Here is a 27886-nt window from a genome sequence, read left to right on the forward strand (position 1 = left end):
CCAAATTTACAAAATTTTCAGGCGAAACTAATGAGTCAACGGTGGAACATATTGCTAGATATTTGACAGAAGCAGGAGACTTAGCGGGAAACGAGGATTTAAGGATCAAATATTTCCCTAGTTCGCTGACAAAGAATGCCTTCATTTGGTTTACCACTTTGCCACCAAATTCGATAGATGCATGGGCATACTTAGAAAGGCTTTTCCATGAGCAATTCTATATGGGTCAAACTAAGATAAGTTTGAAAGAATTGGCCAGTGTTAAAAGAAAATTCACAGAAACAATTGATGACTATTTGAATAGGTTCCGTCTGTTGAAATCAAGGTGTTTTACAACAGTCCCAGAGCATGAACTTGTCGAAATGGCTGCAGGTGGTCTAGATTATTCAATAAGAAAGAAACTAGATACCCAATACCTTAGGGACATGGCCCAATTAGCAGACAGGGTTCGACAAGTCGAACGCCTGAAGGCAGAAAAAGTTAGGGCGAATAAAAGTTATAAGAAGGAAAGAGTAGCGTACGTCGAAGCCGAGGACGCTGATGATGAGTCTTTCAACAACTCATATAGTCCTGAAGAAGTCGAAATAGACTTGGCTGAGTTGAAAGAAGCGCCACCTTATGCCTGTAAATTGCTAAATCCCGCGAATGGAAAAAACCCAGTAGAAAACGATAAGAATGATAGGTTCCCTAAGAAAACTTATACATTCGACATTACCAAGTGTGATGAAATATTTGATTTATTGGTAAAAGATGGCCAAATGATACTACCTCCAAATTCCAAAATTCCCCCGTTGGAACAACGGAAGAAAAGAGGTTTTTGTAAATATCATGGGTTTTTAGGCCATAAAACTTCTCAATGTTTCCTTTTCAGGGATCTAATTCAAAATGCTCTCAATGATGAAAGGTTGAAGTTTGCTGACAAGACCAAGAGTCATATGAGGGTCGATACCAATCCCCTGAACATTGCTGACGCCAGCCTCTGTGAGGTAGAAGATATCAACATGGTGGAGGCATCTGAAGTTGAAGTTGTGGAAACTAAAACAATGTTCAATGGAAAGCAGGCTACTGAAAGCCTAAATGGTGACATAGTCTTCAACACTGACGTTGAAGAATCTTCCAAGACAGAAATAACTGAAGCATCGAAGGAAGAAAACAGTGAGGCCACTGAAGACCTCAGGATGAAACTCCAGAAAATCCAGATCTCTGAAGTTCCTCCAGCAGCGGTAAACATGGTCAGCGCCAGACGCCCAGTGTCTGAATTTGGCGAACTAGAGACATGGATGACGAGGCAAAATGGAGGCATCGAAGTTCCTCCAAAAACCGAAAGCCTCAAAGAATATCTTTGGAATTGCCACGAGAGAAATGGTGGTAAGCAATGGATGTGTCCAAGGTGTTCGATCATGCTGAATCAAAGGGTCGAAGCCAACTTCGAAAGGGCTCGACGCGAAAGATGGGAACACCCAGGAAGAGAGCCAAATCCCCTACTACAACTGTACCCAAGGATGGGGGAAAGCTTAGTAGGATTTTTGGTCAGATGCCACAAAGGAAACACTGAAATTACTCTGTGCCCAAGATGTGGGGCAGTCTATGATGAAATGCTAGCACGATCATTCGAACGTGTGTACTGTTACATGAGTCGAGAAACTCAGGGGTTGCGTCCTAACCTGTACGGTTTCGACATATGGACTCCAACAAAGAGGCCTGATAGCCCACACCCCAGAGCTCGAAGGGTAACTTTCAAAATCCCTGCAGATGCACCCAGGGACAGGTGGGTGCAAGCTGATGCAAGAACCAACAAATGGCGAAGTTGGGACCAAGGTGGTAGAACTGCAATGGCATATAGGAAACAATTTCAAAGACCCAATCGAGAGGCGTATCGATTGGAGAATTATAAAGGAAAAAATCCTATGTCTCGGTCCCAGTGGAGAAGGCATCAGAGAATAAAAAAGGCTCAGAAAGAATACAGGCCAAGAGAAATTGGAGAATCTAGTAGCAACCAAATCCCATACCAGGGGGCAAAGTCAAACAAACCTCCGGTGGAACGCAGACTATTCGAAGCTGAAAAACTTTTGGATGAAGAAGAAAAGATGCGTCCAAATTCCTGGAAAGAAGAGGATAGAATGACAAATGATTTTGATTCTGATGGAGTGTCATCTATAAACTTGAATTGCAATGTTGTTTCCGTACTCCCTCACGAGTTTAATCAGGAAACTGAAGTGGAAGACTGTGAAGAGGCTGATATCGAAGAAATGACAAAACACAGACCTGTGTGTTACTATGTGCTGAATAATGGTGCAGTTGAAGAACAGAATGCTTTCTTCGAAAGGCCTGATGAGGGTATGCGAAATCATCTAAAGCCACTCTATATCAGGGCTAAGATTGAGAACGTTGGCATTAATAAAGTCCTAGTTGATGGGGGAGCAGCAGTGAACCTAATGCCTCAATACATGCTAAAAAGAATTGGTATGTTCGATACGGATATAAGGCCACATAACATGGTTTTATCTAACTACGAAGGCAAAATAGGACAAACACTGGGAGTCGTTCAGGTCAATTTGACAGTAGGCTCAGTTACCAGGCCAACCATGTTCATGGTTATACCAGCAAAAGCAAACTACAACCTTTTGCTTGGTAGGGAATGGATTCATGGGGTAGCAGCTGTGCCCTCAACAATGCATCAGAGGGTGACAATTTGGAGAGAAGGTGGTATAGTGGAGAATATCGAAGGTGATCAGAGTTACTACATGGCTGAAGTCAACCAGGTGAATAAAACCAACTTCGATAGGAACCTGGCAAACATAGGCCCTTGTCATGCTGCAGAAGAGATGTATACCCCAAATAAAAATGCATTGTACTATTTAACTTTACACCCAAATGGATTCCAATGGGATAGAGAGATCATGGATGGTCCAGCAGATATAACACCATTGGAGAATTATCCAACAGTACGACCAACAGGCTGGGACGATGACATTAATCATGTCTGAGTCTTCGTTCTTCGAAAAGATTTCGGCCTATGTGGCCGAGAACAAAAGGAAGGCGGCTCTCGAAGCCGAACTATCAAATACAAAGATAGATGCGATGCTAACCAAAGAAGGAATAACAGAATTGGAGATACGTACGAGTTTCGAAAACACGGCTCCAGATGAAGAGATCATAAGAGAAGAACCAAATCACAGGTTTTACTTGATTTGAATCAAATGTTCAAGAGTCCAAAAATTATTTTGAACCACAGTTTACACTTGATATGAATCAATGCTTGAAGACACAATTTTCATATTTCATTTAAATAACTTTTTATTTGATAAAAGTAACAAGAGTGTGAAACCTATGGTGAGAACCAGAGACAAGCATTGTATTCTTTGTCTTCTCTTCTTAGTGTGTTCATCCTTACACTATGGATATTTTTCTTCTTCTTTCTACAAACAACCTCTTAATTGTGAATTATTGTCAAATTCATTATCCTTTTTGTTGCATCTTTATTTTGTGCAATTGTGTTGTTGTGTTGAGTGAATTAGAAGTGAGATGATTAACCTTGTTATGTTTTTCATAATTAATCAATTTCAAGAATATTATCTTTGTCAAGACTCATTCATCTAGAAATTTGTTAGAACCTTATGTTGAGTTCTTCTTTCACTTTCATACCTTGATTAACACATTGTATTGTAGATTGGTTTGTGAGATTTTCGGACACTGTTCATCATCTTCATCTTTATGGTCCTTCACCTCTAAAGATTGAGTGCTTGAGGGAGACTAATGATACATTAGAGTATCTAATATTTTTGTGTAAAACAGGTGCAAGTATTATTATTTTTTTTTTCAATTTCACATCCTTTGATATTCATCAAGAGTGATGCTGGTAAAATGACTTATAATTTAAGATATATTTTTTTTCAAAACAGTCTTATAATATTATTAAAGATTGATATATTTATTTTCCTTTAACCAACACGCTTATGATAATTTTAAGCTATTATATATTCTTGCATAGAGGCTATAAAGATCAGTGGTACTAGTAGCTCCTTTGTTGGTTTTTGATTTGCAAATTTAATTATGGTCCTTTTCAACTGTATGTTTTATTTTATTATAAGAAAGAACCTCGTTTTTTTGTCTAATAGTTATAATTTCACTGCTTACAATACTGATTTTATAGACTCCTCAAAAAATGGTTCAATCTACTCACTATTTTGGTAATCAAGCTTATCCAAATCTTTTTTGAACAGATGTGAAAATTATAACCAAGTGGATTTCAATTCCAACCTTATGATAAAATCTGAACTGTTCGGTTTCTATTTTGTCAAATCATTATTGACACAAAAATATTCTACAAACTAACCATTAGCACAGTTTATGTTACAATCCATTGTCAGTTATTTCCAAAACTATAGACAAATGGCTCCATCCATCCAACTCAAAACTACCTAGGCATGCAAAATCTCCTACTTATACACATGTACACTTTGTACCAAGAAAACACAAAGAAAGAGGTTATAACTGAAGATAGTGTCATCAACACTTCAATTATTCCCCTTCAACAAAATATTGTGTTTCCCTTTTACTCACAAGTATCATAATCCTACTCAAGCTACTCTTTCACTTCCCTTGCTCTACAATTTTTCAAGACATTCTTCCAGTTTTCCAAAGAGCCTTGGACAGTGGAGGTTCCATTCTGGTAGTGTTGTTGATCCTCAAGAACTCGTTGCTCCGCCTATAAACCAATTAAATTATCAAGAAATGAGTAATGGAGCAAATTGTAAAAAATAACAGTTTCTTAAAATTCTAACTCTTTATACAATAGCATATATCATAGAATAACAACGGGGAACAAGATGGAAGTACCATGGTGACACAGTCAATAACAGGTTCGTTAGATACATTGTCGTTATCGCTTTCTCCTTCAAAAGCACTGCAAGAAAAATATCAGGTTCGTTATATACAATCATGTTGCTACCTCATCCCGATTCTCAGTAATTATTTTGGTAGAATCTTATGATCCTAGTGTTATCAAATAGAAAGAGGTGAGACATACTCCAACATTGGTGTATCCGACGTTTCTTTTATAACTATCTCTCCTGCTTGGTAAACTTCAGATACTGCAGATTTATTAGCACTACTGCTTTCGGAGATAGCACCGACTTTTTGTTGGAACTCTGCATAGAGAAACATTGAAATTGTAAATGTATTTTCCTAAGCAAGACACAAACTTATTTACTTGTATCCTATAGATGATTACAAATTTCTTACCTATTGGCAAAACAGAATCTGGAGACGGCGTCTTAGTCAACAACTTCTGGCACATGATGGTACCCGGAAAATCTAGGAAAGTATAGTCCAGAAATTTTGATCTCTCAAGTTCTGTCATCTTTGAAAAGCCAAAAGGACCGGTCCATGTATCGACCACACTGGGAAGAGCAGGCAAAACAAGCTGCTTCACTCCTAATTGCATGAGTTTCTGGAGAACGAAATACAAGTTAAAAATTTATGTGAGCTAGGGTATCTTTGATGGTAAATACAAAATTGAATAATACAATCAGTAATTTGTTTTACAATAGTGTCAAAGTAGCAATAGTGGTTTACCTTTTTTTAACATAAACTGTGTTGAACTTCCATATAAGTATGACTGTGCACCACCTGACATCAGATTCCTAGTGTTTTCTTTGTTCTCTGTTCTATACTATGAAGCACAGACTCCGACACGACACGGACACGTCACTAATGTAAAAAATATATGACACTCTACATATATGTTACCTAATCCTAGGGGCGTCTTACATGTGACATACAAGTGTCAGACACCAAAGCGTATCACGTTGCCTGCGACACAATGCAACGTAACACACCTAATCCTAGAGCTGTCCGTGCTTCATAGGTTCTATATGGTTTATTTTGGTTGGGTTCGGCAGTTCAGTTTGGCTCAGTGGTTTCTTTTGAACAGTCCTAGGTGTTACAACCAAAATACAAAACACACATATTATGATGATAACAATGAAAAGGGGCATCAAATTATAGACAAAGGAAAAAGGGAAATGAGTTCCTTGTTCGTTACCTTTTCCAGTTCATCCATTAAGATGTGGCACATTCCCTGTCGACGATATTGAAATCTGGTACCAACGAGAGGTACTTCAGCCACCTTATCTCCAAAGACCCTAAAAAGTTAGAATAGTAAACAAGATGACCATAACACAAGCCATTAAAAAACAGCTTCTCAAAAGGAAATATAATCATTCAGTCAAACAGAGCCTAGCTTTTTTATGGAAACAAATCCTATACTCACCTAATAATTGCTACACTGACCAGCTCTTCATCTTTCTCTAGAAGTACAGTATAGAAACCCTGGAAATTCATTCGATTAAGTTCTGACCTGAAAAATTCACATGTAAAGATATCAGATATATGACAAGAGGTAAAATTATAATGCACACAATTTAGAGATAGATACCATGACCATGGACAGCGAAAATCCGTGAGTAAATGTATAAAAAAACCGAAAAACTTCCACATCGGTAATTAATTTTAAAAGAAAGTTTCCTATAAGAACTGTGATGTATTAAATGACATTCTCCTATCAGAACTATGAAACTTTTCGAATTGAACTGCTCAGCAAAGGTGAGATTAGCAGATGTAGTATCATCGGACTGCAATTAATCAATATATATTACTATGAATAGTAGATCTCTACGAATATCAATAACACAACAAAATATAAAATGTATTATAATAAAACACTGTGAACATATTTTCATGGATAAGAATCACTGACCATCGGCTGAATATAACATCTTCCACCAGATCTCTGCCAGAGGAGGGTTCCTTTTGGGGCTCAAAACATTCATGCATCACAGAAACAGCAACATTGAGTTTGCTGTAACTTTCTGCCAATAATCCACTTTTACTACTATCAGTATCACAACTCTCGGAGTCGATATACTTCACCAATGTCCATGTTAGATCGTCTACACCCACTGAAACTGGCTCTCTCAGCATTCTTTGAAGGCCTTCATATAACTGCGAAAAATAGACACAATCACATTACAGAAGTATCAACGATAAATATAATTTTATTTAAAACAAGTAGATAAATTACCAAATTTCTATAAAAACATGGCTAAAACTTTCCAATAAACAAGGGGGATACATTTAATATATACCGTTTCACAGTTTTTTCCGCAGAACTGGCTTTCCACATAACTTCTGGACTGACTTGTATCTCTACTTATCAGGCATGCAACATGATCTACATTAGGTTCACAAAGATGACATGGTAATAAGTATAGAAGTGTTGATTAACAGATGCACATAAAAATCAAAAGATATCTAGGTATGGATGAAACGTGTAAGCAAATGTATTATATCTATCAGTGTATTCGATTCATTTAGATACAAGCTCTAACACATACTTACATTTATGTTCACACTGAATGCATTTAAGGAAATGTCCATCCTCACTGCCCCCATTGAATTTTCTTTGGCCACAAATCCCGCAAAGACATGATGGACAAAACCAATCACCGTCAGGGACGTCCTATACAGGAAAAACAAAGTTCAATTATTGGTGTGGAAGAATTAAACTAAAATAAATACGAGAATACTAAATATATCATGAACTAGAATGAAAATGGTTAACCTACCTCCAGACCAAGACACGTCTTATGATAAGAAGACGGACACCGATCACACAAAAGAAGTTCACCCTCGTTGCGGCAAATGGAACAAATGTAGTCGTTTTCACTCTGACACAAATCACTCTGTGATTTAACCATAGCCTCCCTTGACACATGATCTCGCATTATTTGTACCTGGCACTGTAAGAGTGACCTACCATCATCCAGAAAGATACTAGCACTTGGTCTGGTGGTATTACTGCCAATAGCATGAAATTCGAAAGAAACAAGACTGTATATTTTATGACAACATTTACACTTGATTCCATCGTGAGTTATTTGACCAGAAGCCATGACACCCTGTATTGTTGCTACATAACAAACATTAGACCTTGGTAACACCACGTTGCTGTCTATCAACCAAGACACAACATTCAGAGCTTTCCGATGTGATAGAGAAGGGACAGAAACATTCTGCACTCTTTTATTTGATCTCACTCTTAGACATGATTCAGTGCGTTTTCGCTTTGATCTATTTGTAGCAACCCTGTCTTTACTTGATAAGTCATCATCACTTGGTACCCAATCAACACTTTCATCACTACTAAAAGCTTGAATGCCATACATAGGTGATTTTCGAATACTTTCCTGATCAAAACCTTCTTCGTTAACAACTGAGGAGGCATTTAAAGGTTGAATGCCAAATATAGACGATCTTCTATCACTTTCCTCAATTAGGAATTTGCATACCGTGTTGAGTGAGAAAAATTTCCGTTTTTGCGGAGAAGTATATAACACACCCTTTCTTCTTTTTTCTAGCGGCGGGTCAGTTAAAACCCATCCTTCTTTCACGAGATGCTCTCTTATTTTCGAAATAAGTTCACTTTTATCACCCCAATTCGGGTCGAGTGCATGTTTATGATATTCAACAACGGCTTGAGGACAATACGCCACAGAAGAAGTAGCTTGTTCACCCGCCACTGCAACAGGAGAAGGCACCGCAGCTAGAGATCTTGATTCATCGCGTTTTCGCCTTGATCTATTTGTAGCAACCCTGTCTACAGTGTATAACTCGCTCTCACGAGGAAGCAAGTTTGGAGCTTTACTTGATAAGTCATCATCACTTGGTACCCAATCAACACTTTCATCACTAACAAAAGGTTGAATGCCATACATAGGTGACTTTCGAATACTTTCCTGATCAGCACTTTCTTCATTAACAACCGAGGAGGCATTTAAAGGTTGAATGCCAGAAATAGATGAACTTCTAACACTTTCCTCAATTAGGAATTTGCATACCATGTTGAGTGAGCTAAATTTCCGTTTTTGCGGAGAAGTATATGACACACCGCTTCTTTTGTTTCCTGGTGGCGGGTAAGTCAAAACCCATGCTTCGTTCACGAGATACTTTCTTATTTTCGAAATAAGTTTCCCTTTATCACGCGAATTCGGGTCGAGTGCATGTTTGTGGTATTCAACAATGGCTTGAGGACAATGTGCCATTGTAACAGAAGAAGAGTTCACCACGGATTCCATTTGGATAGCTTTACAAATCTCAATAAGTGAGTAGTAAAATTTCTTGTGACACAAGATTCCATGGGGTGGCTTGTACCTGAAATGATCACCATCTTGGTGAATTTGCCATCCAAGATATACAAGATGCTTCCATACTCTCTCCTTCAAAGTCTTCCTGTTGTGAGAAGTAAGTGCATATTGTCGAACAGCTTCTGGGCAGTATTCCGTTTCAGACAAAATTACAGGTACCCAATTACACGAGTTTGAAGAACATTTTCTGAATGCCATCATCACACAAAACCCTTAACCTGAAAAAAATTCAAAACTTCGAATCAAAACACCAAGTGATTATTGATTCAAGTTTAGTCTCATAAAATCTTAATAAATTGCACAAAATCACACAAAATTTGTATTAAGTTGCACAAAATCACACATAATTGCGCAAAATCAAATCTTATTAAATTGTAAAAAATGCACAAAATGCTATTGAATTTATATTTGTATTTTGTCACTTACAGTAAAACACACGACGAAGTTTCATGAGTCAATTGGACTTCAAAGGGATATCTTTAAGAAACGGTCCTTTTCTTTTTTGTTTAATGATTAATATAAGAACCAGAATACTGAGTTTGTTTTTAGTTTGTTTTTATGATTAATTTCTGATTAATGAATAAACTATGTTTTTTGTTCTTTTTTTAAGGTGTTATTTTTTTGTTCTTTGTATGTTAGTTTATATATTAGTTAATTTTAAAAATAAGTTTAAATTTGTAAGAATTTTGTTTAAAACATGTCAATATATATGATTGATTGTTTGTTTAAAAAAATAACACATATATGTTGAGGAAGTAATTTTGTGTGTCTGAAATTATATTGTGTGCCAAAATTGTAAGTCAAAATGTGAAAGAAGTGTCTCGACATAATTTCGATTTAGTATTGTTTTGTTTGCTTTAAGTTAGTTAGTTGGAGGTTGATTAGTGTGCAAGTAGTCTCAACCAATAAATAGGGAGGTATCCTCATTGTAATAATGCAGTTACATAAAGAAAAGATTGAATAAACTTCAGTTTGAAGGCAGAGAGAAAATCTGCAGAAATATTTTTCTTCTTCCCCTTTTCTCTAAAACTCTAATTCCTCTTTTCTTCCCAAATTCTTATTTTCTTTTCTTTTCATATAACATTGTGCAACGAAATCATCTTACAACCAAGGTGTGGTTGATTCACTCAAGTGAAGAGTAACGAATAAGAGAAGAAATAAATCAGAAAGATTGATTCTTGGTCATCAATATTGATTCAGAATTCTTCAAATTTTTGGTATAATCCCAACATCTGGTATCTAGAGCACTGACTGTGTGATTCGTGGGAAGCATAACGTGATGAATCATTCAAACGGGTATTTTTCAGCGAGTCTTCCAATTGAAAGATAATAACTATGAGAATTGGTGTAAGCAGATGAAGATCGTTTTCTGTTATCAAGATCTCTGGGATCTTATGAAGGAAAGGGTAACGACAATTGGAGAAGATGTTACGAATGAACAAAAGACTGCACATAAAGAATTGAAGAAGAAAGATTATAAAGCTATCTTTATAATTCATCAATGTGTCAATCCAGATAACTTTGAAAAGCTGAGTATTGTAAAAACGGCGAAAGAAGCATGGGATATTCTGGAGAAATCGTTTGGAGGCGCTGAGAAGGTGAGCGAGGGGAGATTACAAACTCACAAAAGAACCTATGAATTGCTTCAGATGGAAGAAAGTGAAAGCATAACTGATTTTTTTTACTAAGGTTACGAAACTAGTGAATCAAATCAAGGTATATAGAAAAGTGCTGACATCAAGATCAGTTGTCGCAAAGATCTTGAGGTCATTGGCTCTAAAATTCGATCACGTGGTACTAGCCATAGAAGCATCAAAATATTTGTCAATATTGACAAAGGAAAAGCTTCAAGGGACGCTTGAATCTCATGAACAAAGAATGACTGAGAGAGCTGCAAGCAAGTCGAAGAGTGAGGTGGCTCTGCAGGCATAATCGGCTAGAGAAAAGAAAGGCAAAGGAAAATGGTTCGACATCACAGGTAAAGGAGTCTACAACAATTTGACTGATAGAGGAAACCAACAAGAAGGAAATTCGTCGAATCAAAGAAGGCCATCATATCAAAATAACCACAAAGGTGGTGTTGCAGGTAGAGGAAAAGGTTGTGGACAAAAATCTGACAAGAGTCACATTTAGTGTTTCAATTGTCAGAAGTATGGTAAATACTCTAGTGATTGTCCGGAAAAAAGAAAACGATGCAAAGCGTGAAGAAAAAGAGATGTTGCTGATGGTCACAACAAGAGATGAAGAAAAATTCAAGGACCAATGGTACTTGGATTCAGGATGCTCATCACACATGACTGGTAGGAAAGATTGGTTTGTCAACATAAAACCCTCGATGAAGAACATGGTGAAATTTATAAATGACAATACTCTAGCAGTTGAAGGTATTGGTGATGTTCCGATTATGAGGAAAGATGGCAAAAAGTCAGTGATTTCCAATGTAATGTATATACCAGGCATGAAGAGTAATTTGATCATCATATGGCAGTTGGTTGAAAAGAATTAAAAAGTGTCAATTGAAGATAAGATGATGAGAGTTGTCGACTCAGGTGGAAGGTTAATCTTGAAGGCTCTTATGTCTCAGAATAGAACCTTCAGGATTGAACTTAATATTATGGAGCACAAGAGTCTTGCAAATGCAGCTAGCAGAGATGAATGGATATAGAACTATATACTTGGTCATCTCAACTTCAAGGGTTAATATATATTCACCCCCCTGCCATTAGAGTGAGATTCGGTTTTTCCCCCTATTAAATTTTTTTTTTGATCTCCCCCTTATAAAACATAGATTCCATTTTTGCTACCCCATATCCCTTGTTTGGCTGACTGAGCATATTGAATCTGGTTATGTGGCATCCACATGGCTTTATAAATATTTTTTAGTTATTTAATTATGGTTTTAAAAGCCACGTTGGCACTGTGTGGTAAAATTAAATTGCACTTTTCCAAAATTTGACAAAGATGATAAATATTTTTTAGTTATTTAATTATGGTTTTAAAAGCCACGTTGGCACTGTGTGGTAAAATTAAATTGCACTTTTCCAAAATTTGACAAAGGATATTTTAGGATACATGTAATGAGAACTTCCACTAGGCCAACTTGTCTATTATATTAATTTTTGAAACTGAAACAATCTTATATACAGTATATTAACGTTTTATCAACGTTTTATATATATTAGTATAGTATATTAACTATATATATTTTAACAGCATATTTTGTTTATAAATTTTAACAGTATAATATACTAATTATACATATTAACAGTATATTAAAAAAATAAAATGTATATATAAACGTATATATAAAAAAATAAATGTAATTTTGAACAATAATTAATATAAAATAATAAACGTATATATAAAAAAATAAATGTAATTTTGAACAATAAATTTTAACTGTATAATATACTAGCTATATATATATATATATATATATATATATATATATATATATATATATATATATATATATATATATATATATATATATATATATATATATATATATATATATATATATATATATATATATATATATATATATATATATGTTAACGTTAATAATATATATATATATATATATATATATATATATATATATATATATATATATATATATATATTAAAAGAATGTTAGTTTATATATATATTAACAGTAAAAAATGTTTTATATATATATATATATATATATATATATATATATATATATATATATATATATATATATATATATATATATAAACTATATATATATATATATATATATATATATATATATATATATATATAAACTATATATATAACATTATATATATAGTTTATATATATATATATATATATATATATATATATATATAACATTATATATATAGTTTATATATATATATATATATATATATATATATATATATATATATATATATATATATATATATATATATATATATATATATATATATATTAACAGTAAAAAATTAAGGTTTTATATATATTAGTTTATAATATGTGTTAACGTTAATAATGTTAAATTACAATTAACGTTTTAACAATTCTAACATGTTATAAAAATTTATTTTTTAACGTTTTAATATTTTATAAATTTTTTAAACATTTTTTAACGTTTTGCAAATTAATATATTTTAAATTAACAAAAATAATATGTATAAGTATGTATATAATATGTATAATAGTTTTATAATATATTGAGTTTGAAACAATAAAAATCAACAAAATGAAACAGTTCAGTTGGTTGGAGGTTTGCTTGATTACCTTATAGTACCAGGTTCAAATCTTGGTTTTGAAAAGAATTTATTTGATTTTTCCTTATTAAATAGCAAGTCCATTCAGCCAAACAAAGAAATCAAATGCCCAGTCAGCCAGATTCCTCATGCACAGTCAGCCAAACAAGAGATAGGGGGCGCAGGAAAACAGAATCTTTGTTTTATAGGGGGCAGATTACAAAAAAAAAAAAAAACTTCAGGGGGTAAAACCGAATCTCGCTCTAATGGCAGGGGGTGAATATGTATTAACCGTAACTTCAAAGACATCAAAGATTTGAAAAGAAAAAAATATGGTTTCAGGGTTACCAGAAATCGACATTCCAAATGAAGTGTGTGAGGAATGTGGGCAGACAAAGCAACACAAGAATAACTTATGCAAGGATGCAGGAAGTAGGTCGAAGGCAATTCTTGAAATCATATACTCTGATGTGTGTGGTCCTATCTAGGTGGATTCGATTAGAAGAAACAAATACTTTGTCACATTCATAGATGATTTTAGTCAAAAATTATGGACTTACCTAATCAAAAAGAAAAGTGAAGTGATTGAGGTATTTTCCAAGTTTAAATCTATGGTTGAAAGACAAAGTGGTCGAAAGCTCAAGATTATAAGGACTGATGGTGGTGGAGAATATGTGTCAAAAAACTTCGACACATTATGTTAGAAAGAAGGGATTGTGCATGAGGTGGTGCCACCCTACACTTCACAACAAAATGGAACTGCTGAAAGGAAGAATACCATCAAGAATATGGTGAGAAATATTTTGAAAGGCAAGCATATACCCAAAGAATTATGGGGGAGAAGTTGTGTCGAATGCAACATACATTTTGAACAGATGTCCGATGAAGAAGCTAGAAGGAATCACACCAGAAAAATGTTGGTGTGGTGTCAAGCCTAGCTTAAGTCATATGAAGAATCCATTCACAACAAACCCAGAAAATCAACTCCTTTCCAAGAATCCCTTTAGATAAAAACCCATAAACTTCATCTTTTCCAAATCTGAAACCCTAATTTCCTATTATCAGCAGCCTCAAAACCCTAATTCCTTTTCATGGTTGAACCCACATACTCATTTTTCGTCCTTTCTTCTCTCTCTTCATTGATCTTTCTACTTACTCCCTCAAAACTCATAAAAATCCTTCCAAACTTTATCCCAGTTTTGTTCATTGATATTCCCGTAAATCTTCAGAACAACACTAGTCTGAACATGTTGTCTCTTGCTTCCAACGTGTATTTGTGCGTATCCAATCTCTTCAACTCATATTGATTTTGAATATACATATGGAAATAACACACAATCATAAAATGAACCCTAAACATGAACCCTAATAAAAATGGAAAAGAGAACAATATTACAGAGTGAAAGAGATTGCAAAAAGAAAGAGAATAAATAGGAGAGAGGAAAGAGGAGAAAGAGAAGAGACGGAATAAATGGAATAGCAGAAAAATAAAAAAGTGAGAAGATATAGAAGAAAGGGAGAGCAGAAAGAGATTGAGGAGAAACAAAAGAGACATGAGAAAGGGGAGAAAGAGACATAATAGACAGAAAGTAAAAAGAGTTGACTTTTGGTTGAATGTCGATCAGAAAATAAAGAAGAGTAAAATTTGTAAATTAAGAAACCAAAAGCCAAAAGTGTAACTTAGTGACTCATCAAGTTATATTTTGAAATATTTAGACAGAATTTGCTCCTTTTTAATGGAGTGGCAGAAAAAGAGACAAGAACATATTTGATTTTTTCAGAACATCTAATTTTTTATATTATAGATATTTATCCCATAATAAGTATTACTTTTAATTTTTGATTTTTTATATTATAGATATTTATCCCATAATAAATATTACTTTTAATTTTCGATGCATTTTTCATTTTCCCCTTCCAATTGTACACTTCAATTTAATCCTATCTATGTCACTCTCAATTTACTATTTTCTCACTAACATCGGTATAAAATACTAAAATGCAACATTTATTTTAGAAGGGATGAAATATTTTGCTAATCAAATGGATTATTAATCAAAGTAACAAACTTATCTAAATCTTTGTTGGTCTTGGTTATTCTAAACAGATTTGAAAATTGTAACTTAATGGATTTCAAATCCAACCTTATGATAAAATGTGAACTCTTTGGTTTCAATTTTGTTAAATTATTATTGACTCAAAAATATATATTTTTTTTTAAAAAGCATTAGTAGAGTTTATGTTACAATTCAGTGTTAATTATTTCCAAAACTATGGACAAATGGCTCCATCCATCCAACTCAAAACTACCTCAAATTAAAGAGGCATGCAAAATCTCCTACTTATACACATGTATACTTTGTACCAAAGAAACACAGAAAGAGGTTATAACTGAAGATAATGTCATCAACACTTCATTTATTCCCCTTCAACAAAATAGTGTTTCCCTTTTACTCCTTTAACTCACAAGCATCATAATCCTCCTCATGCTACCCTTTTCACTTTCCTTCGTCTATAATAATACAAAACATTCTTCCATTTTTCAAAAGAGCCTTGTACAGTGGAGGTTCCATTCTGGCAATGTTGTTCATCCTCAAGAACAGGTTGCTTCCATTTTTCAAAAGCGCCTTGTACAGTGGAGGTTCCATTCTGGCAATGTTGTTCATCCTCAAGAACAGGTTGCTTCCATTTTTCAAAAGAGCCTTGTACAGTGGAGGTTCCATTCTGGCAATGTTGTTCATCCTCAAGAACAGGTTGCTTCCATTTTTCAAAAGAGCCTTGTACAGTGGAGGTTGTTCCATTCTGGCAATGTTGTTCATCCTCAAGAACAGGTTGCTTCCATTTTTCAAAAGAGCCTTGTACAGTGGAGGTTCCATTCTGGCAATGTTGTTCATCCTCAAGAACAGGTTGCTTCCATTTTTCAAAAGAGCCTTGTACAGTGGAGGTTCCATTCTGGCAATGTTGTTCATCCTCAAGAACAGGTTGCTCCGCCTACAAACCAATTAAATTATCAAGAAATTACATGAGAAGAATATACAAGGAAATAGCCGTTTATTCAAATTTTAACTCTTAAAATACAAAATAGCATTTCGTAGAATAATAGTGTAGTATAACATGGTGGGGAGTGGGGACCAAGATGGAAAGTACCATGGTGACACAGTCAATAACAGCTTCGTTAGATACATTATCATTATCGCTTTCTCCTTCAAACGCACTGCAAAAAAAAATATTTCGTTAGATGTAATCATGCCGATACCCTATCCCGATTCAAAGTAACTTTATTATCCTAGTGTTGTCAATTGTAGATAACAGATTGTTAAAATCCCACTACGCATTAGCGTTGTAACGCCACTACAACGGCTATTTAACAAGATTTTGCTACCACTCACTATCCTAGGTAAGATCTCAATCGGGACAATATTGATGACACCAATAGATATATGGTAACAGACAAAAACTACTTTCTTATATGAATGAACTTTCTTTGCTATAACACAGTACAAGGGGGTTCATTTTTATGCCTTAAAAATACTCGGCGCGACTTTCCCTCTTTAGGCTACAATATAAGATCCCTTTTCCGTCATTTTATTACTATTATACCTAAGCATTTAATAATCTTGCCATGCTTGTATGGTAAGGATTAAATAGACAGAGGGGAGACATACTCTAACATTGGTGTATCCGACATTTCTTTCATAACTATCTCTCCTGCTTGGCACACTTCAGATACTGGAGACTTATTAGCACTACTGCTTTCGGAGATAGCACCGAGTTTTTGTTGGAACTCTGAAATAGAGAAACATTGGAGCTGTAAATGTATTTTCCTTAGCAAGACACAAACTTATTTACTTGTATCCTATAGATTACATATTACATACCTATTTGCAAAACTGAATCAGGAGACGGCGTCTTTGTCAACAACTTCTGGCACATGATGGTACCCTGAAAATCTAGGAAAGTATAGTCCAGAAATTTTGACCTCTCAAGTTCTGTCATCTTTGAAAAGCCAAAAGGACCGATCCATGTATCTACCACACAAGGAACAGCAGGCAAAACAAGCTGCTTCACTCCTAATTGCATGAGTTTCTGATGAAAGAAATACAAGTTAAAAAATCATGCGAATCTGGGTATCTTTGAAAGTGAACACAAAATTGTAGAATACAATCTGTAATTAGTTTTACAATAGTGTCAAAGTTGCAATCATCATTGGAATTAAATTAAGATATAAAGTAGCAATAGGGGTGTTATAAGGCCTTTTCAAAGTTCGGTTTCTACAGAAAACCACACCAAACTAAACTGAATTGCTGATGGGGTTCATAAAACTGAATTGAACTGAGTATGATTGATCCCAAACTGCTCTATCTGTTTGGTGCACTTACCTTTTTTGCAAGGTAAACTATATTGAATTTCCATATAGGTATGACTGGGCACCACCGACACCGGATTTTTAGAGTTTTCTTAGTTCTCAGTTATATACTATGAAACACGGACTCGACACGAACACGTCACTAATATAAAAAATATAGGATACTCTACATATCAGAGTTATCAATTCCAAATAACGGAGCGGCCAGCCTCAAAAATGAGATAGCAGGTTAATCGCTATTTGACTATTTTATGGACTAATTATATGAATAATCTATAAAACATATATTTAACGTAAAACTAAACAAATAACACGATACCCATAAAAGATTCATAAAATTAAGTATCAAAGCACAATTGCTTAATCAAAAACTCTTAATTAAATCCAACAAATCTTAATCAAATTCAAAACATCACATCTAAATATCTTAAAATTCAAACTTAGAGTACTATTATATGAAAATTCAAACAAACATAGAAATCATAAATCATCCCCAAACAAGTCTCCTTCAACATATTCCTCCAATTCTTCATCTTCTTCATCATTTTTCAATTCTTCATCTTCTTCAACATCTTCTAGCACCACTTGTTGTGTTATTGTTGCCCTAGATAGATGTACTTGCAGCAGCAAGTTACTTTGTCCTCCTAGGGTAGATTATATGCTCATTAACCCCACTTTGCATTGGCAACTTAAGACCAAGTTAAATCATCATTTTCATGAACCATCTCTTCTACACATTTACCATCTTCTCCTATCTATCCTATCTCTCCCATTAACCATTCAGAGTGATAATCAATGTCACTCAAAACCATAGGATCAATCTTGGCACGACATTCATATATTTTAGTCAAAGCTTGGTTATACTTGATGAAAATCAAGACCTGCAACTTTTGATGCTCAAGCTTATATCTCTTAGAATGAATTTATAATACAATAATTTGAAGTATTAGTTTAATAATACTTGAATGTAAGATACTTTAATATCCTAGTAAAAAATTAATAAGTACATGCTAAAACATGCTCCAGTTGCACTGATATCCAGAAGCACGGCAAGTCAAACTCAATACTTTAACTACCAATATTTGCAAATTTGGAGTTTCTGTTCCTTAAAACTTCCACGACTCAGCTGCACATATCTTAGTACGTACCAAACATGAAAAAAAATAAAGGATAGGGACTTAGTACGTACCATACGTGAAGCGTACGCGTACTGGTACTTTACCTAAAACGGAATACCCGTGCTTCATACATGGTTATAAATTTAGCCCACAGCCTTAATTCCATTTTGTATAACCTTATGAACCCTTGGAAATTTTTCCTATGTAAGGACTATACAGTGGGCAGCACATGGAGTCTAAAACATCTGTGGCCTATTTAAAGTTGAATTTTTATCAGCCATCACATAATTACTCTCATTATCATTAATCAATTGGACAACATTTTTTCACCCATTGCCTCAACATAAGTGTCCAATAACTCATGTAGCCTATTTCTCGTCTTGGTGTATTCAGAAGCATCACCACTTTTCACAAACATGGTTCCCGCTGGAGAATTGACCAAGAAATTTATTAAAGTTCTACCTCTTTTATCTGTCCAACCATCTGACATAATCGAACATCCATATTTAATCCTTTGCACTTCATGATTGTTCAACAAATCTTTTGTATATTCCAACTCTTTTTGAAGGAGTGGAACCATCATTTTCATGAATGTTTGGCGGTTTCAAATGAGGACCATATGTTCCAACGGCTTCCAACATCAACTTAAAGCTTTTTGCTCTGGCTACATTAAAGGCAATTCCATTTGTATTAAAAAAAACGAGCAATATATTGTATAGTTCTTGCCCTAACTTCTTTATCACATGCATCATTGATGCTTGTTTGCTTTGTGTCCTTAGTCTTATTAAACATTAAATCCAATGGATCTTTAGTCTTTTTGTCAGCATGTGAATAAGTCTCAGCAAACCTCTTTTTAATTTGAATTCTCTCTATTTCCTCAATGTCATCGTTAGCATCTTCATCTATTTGCACTAGGCATCTCTACTACTCCTTTTTTAATTCTTTCTTTTTCATCCAAATCAGCCTGTAATAGTGCTTTAACATCTGATGGTTTTTTAAAGCAAGCAACTACATCACCCTTTATTCCCAATTGATGTCTTCTTGCTCTACTTATTCAACTACATCACCCTTTATTCCCAGTTGATGTCTCCTTGCTCTACTTATTCCTCCACTATTTGTGAGATTACAGAAATCACATGTCACATTTTTCTTGTTATTTAGATCCTTCCAATGGTTAAGCTGTCATTAAAGGTTAGGCAACAGGAGGCAACAGATGCAGAATTCAGAGATGGTGTAGAAGATGATGATTGTCTATAAATAAAAGAGGAAGCAGAGGAATAAATTTATTAAATTGCTATCACTTAAAAGAAAAAAAACAGAGAAGAACCAGAGTAAGTAAAAGAGGAAGAAGACTTTAAAAAAAGAGGAAGAAGACTTAAAAAACAGAGTAATTAACGAAGAAAAGAAATACTCTGAAATAAGAGAAAAGAAAAGAAAGAAGAAAAAAAAGAAAGAAAAAAAGAACAAAGAACTAAAAACCAACCTGAGAAGCGCAGCAGACTAAGAAATGCAGCAGACGGAGGCACTAAAACACAGCTGACGGAAGTAGCGGCGCTGAGAAACGAAGCAGACGAGGGCGGCGGCACTGAGAAAAGACCCAGACGAAGGCGGCGCTGGGAGAAGATTGTGAGAAGAAAACTCTGAAAACTTGCGATAGGTGTGTGAGAAGAAGATTGAATGTTCTGAGTTAGGAAAAATTGGAAAATTTCCTCAAAACCTCCTCTAACATTTAATTTTTTTAAGGGTAAATCTGGGTTTTTGCTTTCAAAACTGATGAAACCCACTCGGACAGGAAAGCGTGCCACTCCCGCAAACCGCTAAACCACAAATCCTGGCCACGATCTCAAACTGAGACGCGAACCGCTCCTCCGTAGCGGAGGGTCACCGCTCCAGGACGCTATCCCGGGAGAGCGCCGCTATTAGTCGCTATCGATAACTCTACTACATATATATGATAGTACCTAATCCTAGAGGTGTCTTACATGTATCATACAAGTGCCGGACACCTATGTGTGTCGCGTTAATAGTGCAACACACCAAGTGTCAGACACCTATGTGTGTCGCGTTAACAGTGCAACACACCTAATCCTAGAGGTGTTTGTGTTTCATAGGTTCTATATGGTTTAATCTGGTTGGGTTTGGCAGTTCAGTTTGGCTTAGTGGATTCTTTTGAACAGTCCTAGGTGTTACAGTCAAAATACAAAACACACATATTATGATGTTAAAAATGAAAAGAGGGCGTCAAATGATAGAGAAGGAAAAAGGGAAATGAGTTCCTTGTTCATTACCTTTTCCAGTACATCCATTAAGATGCGGCACATTCCATGTCGACGATATTGAAATCTGGTACCAACAAGAGGTACTTCAGCTACCTTATCTCCAAGGACCCTAAAAAGTTAAAGCAGTAAATCAAGATTACCATAACACAACCCATTAAAAAAACAGCAGCTCAAAATATAACCATTCAGTCAACCAGAGCCTAGTTTTTTATGGAAGCAAATCCTATACTCACCTAATAGTTGCCACACTGACCAGCTCTCCATCTTTCTCTAGAAGTACAGTATAGAAACCCCGGAAATTCATTCGATTAAGTTCTGACCTGAAAAATTCACATGTACAGACATCATCAGATACATGACAAGAGGTAAAACAATAATTAACACAATTTAGAGACAGATACCATGGCCAAGGACAACAGAAATCCGTCAGTAAATGGTATAAATTTATGAAGACCAAAAACCTCCACATCGGTTGATTATTTTTAAATGCAAGTTTCCTATACGAACTGTGATATTTTAAATGACACTCTCCTATCAGAACTATGAAACTTTTCCAATTGAACATCTTAGCAAAGGTGAGAATAGCAGATGTAGTATCGGAAGACTGCAATTAATAAATATATTACAATGAATAGTAGGTCTCTACCAATATCAATAACACACATATAAAAATGTATTCTAATAAAACACCGTGAACATATTTTCATGGATAAGAATCACTGACCATCGGCTGAATATAACATCTTCAACCAGATCTCTGCCAGAGGAGGGTTCCTTTAGGGGCTCAAAACATTCATGCATCACAGAAAGAGCAACGTTGAGTTTGCTGTAACTTTCTGCCAATAATCCACTTTTACTACTATCAATATCACAACTCTCAGAGTCGATACACTTCACCAATGTCCACGTTAGATCGTCCACACCCACTGAAACTGGCTCTTCCAACATTCTTTGAAGGCCTTCATATAACTGCGAAAAAATCGACACAACAAAAATTTCGTATGGCATTAAACTTAATTGGACTTGCTATTGCCAAGTCATAACATGTAATTTCGCCAAAATCAGTCCTCATTAATTCCATTAGATTTCAAGTGCAAGCTTTCACCAAAATCACATGCACTGAAGTATCAACGACAAATATAATTTTATTTCAAACAAGCAGATAAATTACCAAATTTCTACAAAAACGTTGCTAAAACTTTCCAATAAATTAGGGGATGCATTGAATACATACCTTTTCACAGTCTTTTCCGCAGAACTGGCTTTCCGCATAACTTCTGGACTTACATGTGTCTCTACTTATCAGGCATGCAACATGATCTGCATTAGGTTCATAAAAATGACATGGTAAGTATAGTAGGGTTGATTAACAGATGCACATAAATACACATAAAAATCAAAAGATATCTAGATATGGATGAAATGTGTCAGCAAATGTATTATATGTATCAGTATATTGTATTCATTTCAATATCAGCTCTAACACATACTTACAATTATGTTCACACTGAATGCATTTAAGGAAATGTTCATCCTCACCGCCCCCATTGAATTTTCTTTGGCCGCAAATCCCGCAAAGACATGATGGACAAAACCATTCACCATCAGGGATGTCCTATATAGGAAAAACAAAGTTCAATTATTGGTTTGGAAGAATTAAAGTGAAATAAATATGAGAATACTAAATATACCATGAACTAGAATGAAAATGGCTAACCAACCTCCAAACCAAGACACGTCTTATGATATGAAGACGGACACCGATCACACAATAGAAGTTCACCCCCGTTGCGGCAAACGGAACAAATGTAGTCGTTTTCACTCTGACACAAATGAGTCTGTGATTTTACCATAGCCTCCCTTGACACATGATCTTGCATTATTTGTATCTGGCACTGTAAGAGCGACCTACCATCATCCAGAAAGATACTAGCACTTGGTCTGGTGGTATTACTACCAATAGCATGAAATTCGAAGGAAACAAGACTAAATATTTTATGACAGCATTTACATTTGATTCCATCATGAGTTATTCGACCAGAAGCCATGACACGCTTTCTTTTTGCTACATAAGAAACATTAGATCTTGGTAACACCACGTTGCTGTCTATCAACCAAGACACAACATTCAGAGCTTTCTGATGTGATAGAGAAGGGACAGAAAATTTCCGCACTCTTTTATTTGACCTCACCCTTAGACTTGATTCATCGCGTTTTCGCTTTGATCTATTTGTAGCAACCCTGTCTATAGTGTATAACTCAGTCTCATGAGGAAGAAAATGTGATGTTTTACTTGATACATCATCACTTGGTACTTGGTCAACAATTTCATCACTAACAAAAGGTTGAATGCACATAGTTGATCCTTGAATACTTTCCTTATCAATACTTTCTTCGTTAACAATTGAGGCATTTAAAGGTTCAATTCCAGAAATAGATGATCTTTTAATACTTTCCTTAATTAGGAATTCGCATACCTTGTTCAGTGAGATAAAGTTCCGCTTTTGCGGGGAAGTATATAATATACCCCTTCTTTTGTTTTTTGGGGGCGGGCCAGTTAAAACCCATCCTTCTTTCCGGAGATGCTCTTTTATTTTCGAAATACATTCTTTTTTATCATCCCAATTCCGCTCGAGTGCACGTTTGTGGTATTCAACAATGACTTGAGGACAATACGCCGCTGAAGGAGTAGCTAGTTCATCTGCCACCGCAACAGAAGAAGGCACCACAGCTAGAGAAGATACATCTGGATTCTGACTCTTTTCCAATGGATTAAGAGGCACATGTGGAGCATGACTTGGTCGAGGCAGTTTTGGTGGTTTAGATGGTGTAGGTTGAGTAGGAAGATATGCACTTATATTAATAGTTTGGGGTGGTTCAGATTGTGGAGTGGAAGAAGATATAGATAAATTATAACCATTAATAGAGGAAGGAGTAGGACCATTGTTACCGAGATCATTTTTGGATGCGGAAGAGTTCACTCTGGATTCCATAACTTTACAAATTTCAATAAGTGAGTAGTAAAATTTATTCTCACAGATTCCATCAGGTGGCCTGTACCTTAGATAACGACGATATCGGTAAATTTTCCATCCAAGATATGCAAGATGCTTCCTCACTTTTTCCTTCCAAAACACAGACTTCCTATCCTGATAAGCAAGTACATATTGCCTAACAGCGTCGGGGCAGTATTCCGTTTCAGACACTATTACAGGTTCCCAATTTTCGGAATAAGATCTATGTTTTTTTTTCTTGGAACAAATAGCAATTGAAACTTCATTTTGAAACTTAGGAAAGTCCTCTTCAACCGGAAAAACAACAAGCTGTTTCTGCTCAAACTTTTCCTTCTCAGATACCGTCTTGTTTGAATCAACTTTAGACATTAGTCCAACCGAGTCCAGCTGTTGAGGCTTCAAGGTAGAGAAAACTTCTTTTACTGTAACACCCTTGTAGTCAACAACCACCTTCATTATCATATCTCTCCACAAATCCTTCTTAACATTCAACGTCCAATCGCCAACAGCCGCGAATTCCTTTTTTTGTCGCACTTCATACCAAATTTGCTTCACTGAAACTGCAAGATACGACTCCCGCTGAAACTCCTCAATCAATTCAAGAAACACCCACTCCCCTCGTCGCTGCCATTCCCCCGTAACTTCATCCCAATCCTGAGTAATCCGCATTTGATCAATCTCAACCTTCATCTCATCCCCCAAATCCGGAAAAAACACACTCCTCTCCTCCATTCCTTCACAGTGATCAAACACAACTCCCTCCCACCAAGCATCCCGGTAACTCACATCAACACAAAGCCCAAACTTAACATCACAAGTTTGAAACTCAACCCAAGGAGGCAGCGGCCTAATCCTTGCAAATTTACTCGGAGAACCAAATTCACACTCCAAAGCATCCGAAACCTTCACCACCTCCACTGAATAATCCAACTCATCATCATCCAAAATATTCTCATATCGAACATGCCGCGTCAGCTTCCCACATTCAATAACAGTCCCCGGATGCCATGATCCCAGAAAACCCTCCTCATAACTCTTCACCTAAAAAATTTCAAAAATTCAACAAAATTATCAATAAAAAAAAAGTCATCAAAAAGGAAAAAAAATTAAAACTTTTTCCATTTACACCTCTCTATTCACAATGCATAATGCATGAACACCGTAAAAAGTAGAAACAAAACAAATGTAGTTAATCAATAGGGTTTACACAAAAACAGCATTATCAAAACTAGGGTTCAGCACATTACCTCAACCCTTTCATTGATTTGAAGCTTTCGTTTTGGGAATTCACATTGACGCTTAAAGCTTCTTCTGGAATCTTCTAAACCCTCCATTGATAACGAAACTAAGTTTTGGAATTGAGAAAGCAATGTAGTAGTTGATACGAGAGAAAATAAAAATAATAAATGTATAGAAAACGAAGATAATGGAGTATCTTAATTTTCTATTTTGATTTGATTCTATGGTGTTTTGTGTTTATTATGGCATTTTTTTTGTGATTCTTATGGGTTTTGAAACTTTGGCCTCAAGTAAACACCATAGTCACACTTCAGTGACTGTGCTAAAACTGAAAAATCCTTGGGTTAAGGGATTTGATCTAGTGCGGCGCGGATCACGGGTAGTAAATGTGGGTTACCCGTTGGATTTTTTTTTGTATGTATAATCGTTTCGTTCTTTTTTTTGCTTACGTGGCAACAACATGGGTTACTAGGGTTTTAAGGTTTTAAATTAATTTGTAAATAAGTCACTAAATAGTGTTGTTGAAACATGTAATTCATAAAAAAGACAAATTTTTTGTCTTTAGAAAATTAGTTAAAATTAATATTTGTTAATATGATTGATATAAAAATGAAATAAATGCAAAACATTGATTATAAATGAGGGTGTGTTTGTTTCAAGGTTAGAAAAATTATTTCTTGGAATGATATTCCCATGATTAGTATTCCTTGGAATATTATTCCAACTTATGTGTTTGGTAAGAATTTTGTTTCCTAGGAATAATGATAAAATTTGTTTAATTTAAAAATATTAAAAAATAAAAAATAATAATAAGTGTGAGTGATAGTGGGAAGTTAAAGTTGGTTGAACTTATTCCCATGGGAATATTATATTCCCACCCTTTAAGCCTTGGAATAAAAATAAAAAAGTCATGTATAAATAAGAATCCTGGGAATAAAAAATGCTTTGGAATAATTTTTTTAAACTTGAATCAAACATGGGAATGTTGCATTCCCATGGCCATATTCTTGGGAATCTTTTTTACAACCTTGAAACAAACACACCCTAAGAATAATCATATCATAATATACTAAATATAATTTGGTGATATTAGTATGAAACTGAAATTATGTTTTCCTTTCGGAAGGATGTCAAACACAATGTGTTAGACAATGTTGATGACAAAATTAAAATCGGCATACTTAAAAAGCAATTAAAGTAAAGTGCATACACAAAGTTGGTAATCAAATTTGGGATCCATTCAAATTGTGCTTCTTTTTTAGCAACTTGTAATAATGGTAACACATGTTGAGCTAACCGTGAGATAAACATGTTTAAAGTTATGAGTATATTGTTTAACTTAATTACCGCTTTTTTCTTCGTTGGTGCTGCTATCTTGCGATCGCTTCATATTTTTCCGGGCTTACTTTTATGCATATCTCCATTAGGTAGAAGTCCTAAAAAAAAGTTTACTCTAACTCTGAAAGTGGATTTCTCTAGATTGAGCTTCATATTGCATTGTTGAACTCGTTGGAACACGTGAGCCAGGTTCTGTCGTGCCGCTATTCCTTTTGAACTTGACGGTCATGTCGTCCATGTAAATCTCCATTTTTTCCCTTATTTCTTCCTTGAAGATTTTCTTCATCATCCTTTGGTATATCGCTCTTGCATTCTTCAAGCCAAAGGCCATAACGTTATATCAGTAGTTGGCTCGCTCTGTCTTAAAGGTAATTTTGTCTCTTTTGCTTTTGTACATGGGTATCAGAAATATACGCCCATGAACGTTAAAAACGTGTACCTAGGTGACTTGTCTACTAATTTATCGATGTTTGGAATGGGGATAGGAGTCTTCCAGGGAAGCTCGGTTGAGGTCAGTGTAGTCAATGCACATCCTCCATTTCTCTGACGCCTTCTTAACTAATACAACATTGAAATAGCCATTATGTATACATTACTTCATAAATAAATTTTTCATATAGTAGGCTTTAGACCGTAGTTATGGTTGCCACAACCTTTTTATTAAAGATTCGTCTCTTTTGTTAGTCCACATAGCGGGTGGATGGGTCGGCATTCAATTAATGACATGCCATACTCAAATATATGCCAATCATCTCATCAAGAGAAACTATGAAAAGATTGACATTAACTTTGAGGCATTCGGTGAACCCTTTCTTACCAGGGTTGAAAAATCAGTTGCTATACGGTCTGATCTTGTTGGATTCTCGTCGACCATCACCACTTTGAAGTCAGCATTTGGAATTGGTCGTAAATTTTTTGCATTAGTCCTTGATGTCGAGCTAATTTCATTGCCCAGTATGATTTCATCTTCTCGTACATCGAGGATGATTATGGTGATGAATGGCGTAGAATTCTTCTTCCTAGTCTTTAAAAGACAAGGGTAGCCACACAAGGGCTCTTTAGTATCGTTCCATGTATTAGACGAG

The 27886-nt window shown here is 35.1% G+C and overlaps 2 protein-coding genes across 9 annotated transcripts; both read right to left on the reverse strand.

Moving 5' to 3' along the window:
- Positions 1-4164: 4164 nt before the first annotated feature.
- On the reverse strand, positions 4165-9766 carry LOC131662192 (uncharacterized). Of its 8 annotated transcripts, XM_058931904.1 has the most exons (11): positions 9633-9766; positions 7629-9424; positions 7402-7522; positions 7149-7234; positions 6761-7005; positions 6275-6361; positions 6047-6146; positions 5245-5452; positions 5030-5150; positions 4840-4906; positions 4165-4708 (listed from the first exon to the last, which is right to left on the reverse strand). In XM_058931904.1, exons 2-11 carry the CDS (start codon positions 9405-9407, stop codon positions 4586-4588), a joined length of 2937 nt encoding a protein of 978 aa, XP_058787887.1. In that variant the 5' UTR covers positions 9408-9424; positions 9633-9766; the 3' UTR covers positions 4165-4585. The 8 variants fall into 8 exon arrangements, 3 of the variants coding, with proteins under 3 accessions (XP_058787887.1, XP_058787888.1, XP_058787889.1); XM_058931905.1 differs by lacking the exons at positions 4165-4708; positions 4840-4906; positions 5030-5150 and adding an exon at positions 5578-5631 and having other exon boundaries at positions 5318-5452; XR_009301427.1 differs by lacking the exons at positions 4165-4708; positions 4840-4906; positions 5030-5150 and adding an exon at positions 5578-5937 and having other exon boundaries at positions 5358-5452; positions 6047-6130.
- A 5881-nt stretch (positions 9767-15647) lies between these two features.
- LOC131662194 (uncharacterized) lies at positions 15648-25722 on the reverse strand. Its single transcript, XM_058931907.1, has 11 exons — positions 25472-25722; positions 22932-25265; positions 22705-22825; positions 22445-22530; positions 21935-22179; positions 21444-21530; positions 21220-21319; positions 17326-17533; positions 17113-17233; positions 16595-16661; positions 15648-16438 (listed from the first exon to the last, which is right to left on the reverse strand). The coding sequence occupies exons 1-11, from the start codon at positions 25556-25558 to the stop codon at positions 15932-15934; spliced, it is 3963 nt and encodes a 1320-aa protein (XP_058787890.1). The 5' UTR covers positions 25559-25722; the 3' UTR covers positions 15648-15931.
- Between the last annotated feature and the right edge of the window lie 2164 nt (positions 25723-27886).

This window comes from Vicia villosa, linkage group LG3, assembly GCF_029867415.1.
Source record: "Vicia villosa cultivar HV-30 ecotype Madison, WI linkage group LG3, Vvil1.0, whole genome shotgun sequence".
Taxonomy (NCBI): domain Eukaryota; kingdom Viridiplantae; phylum Streptophyta; class Magnoliopsida; order Fabales; family Fabaceae; genus Vicia; species Vicia villosa.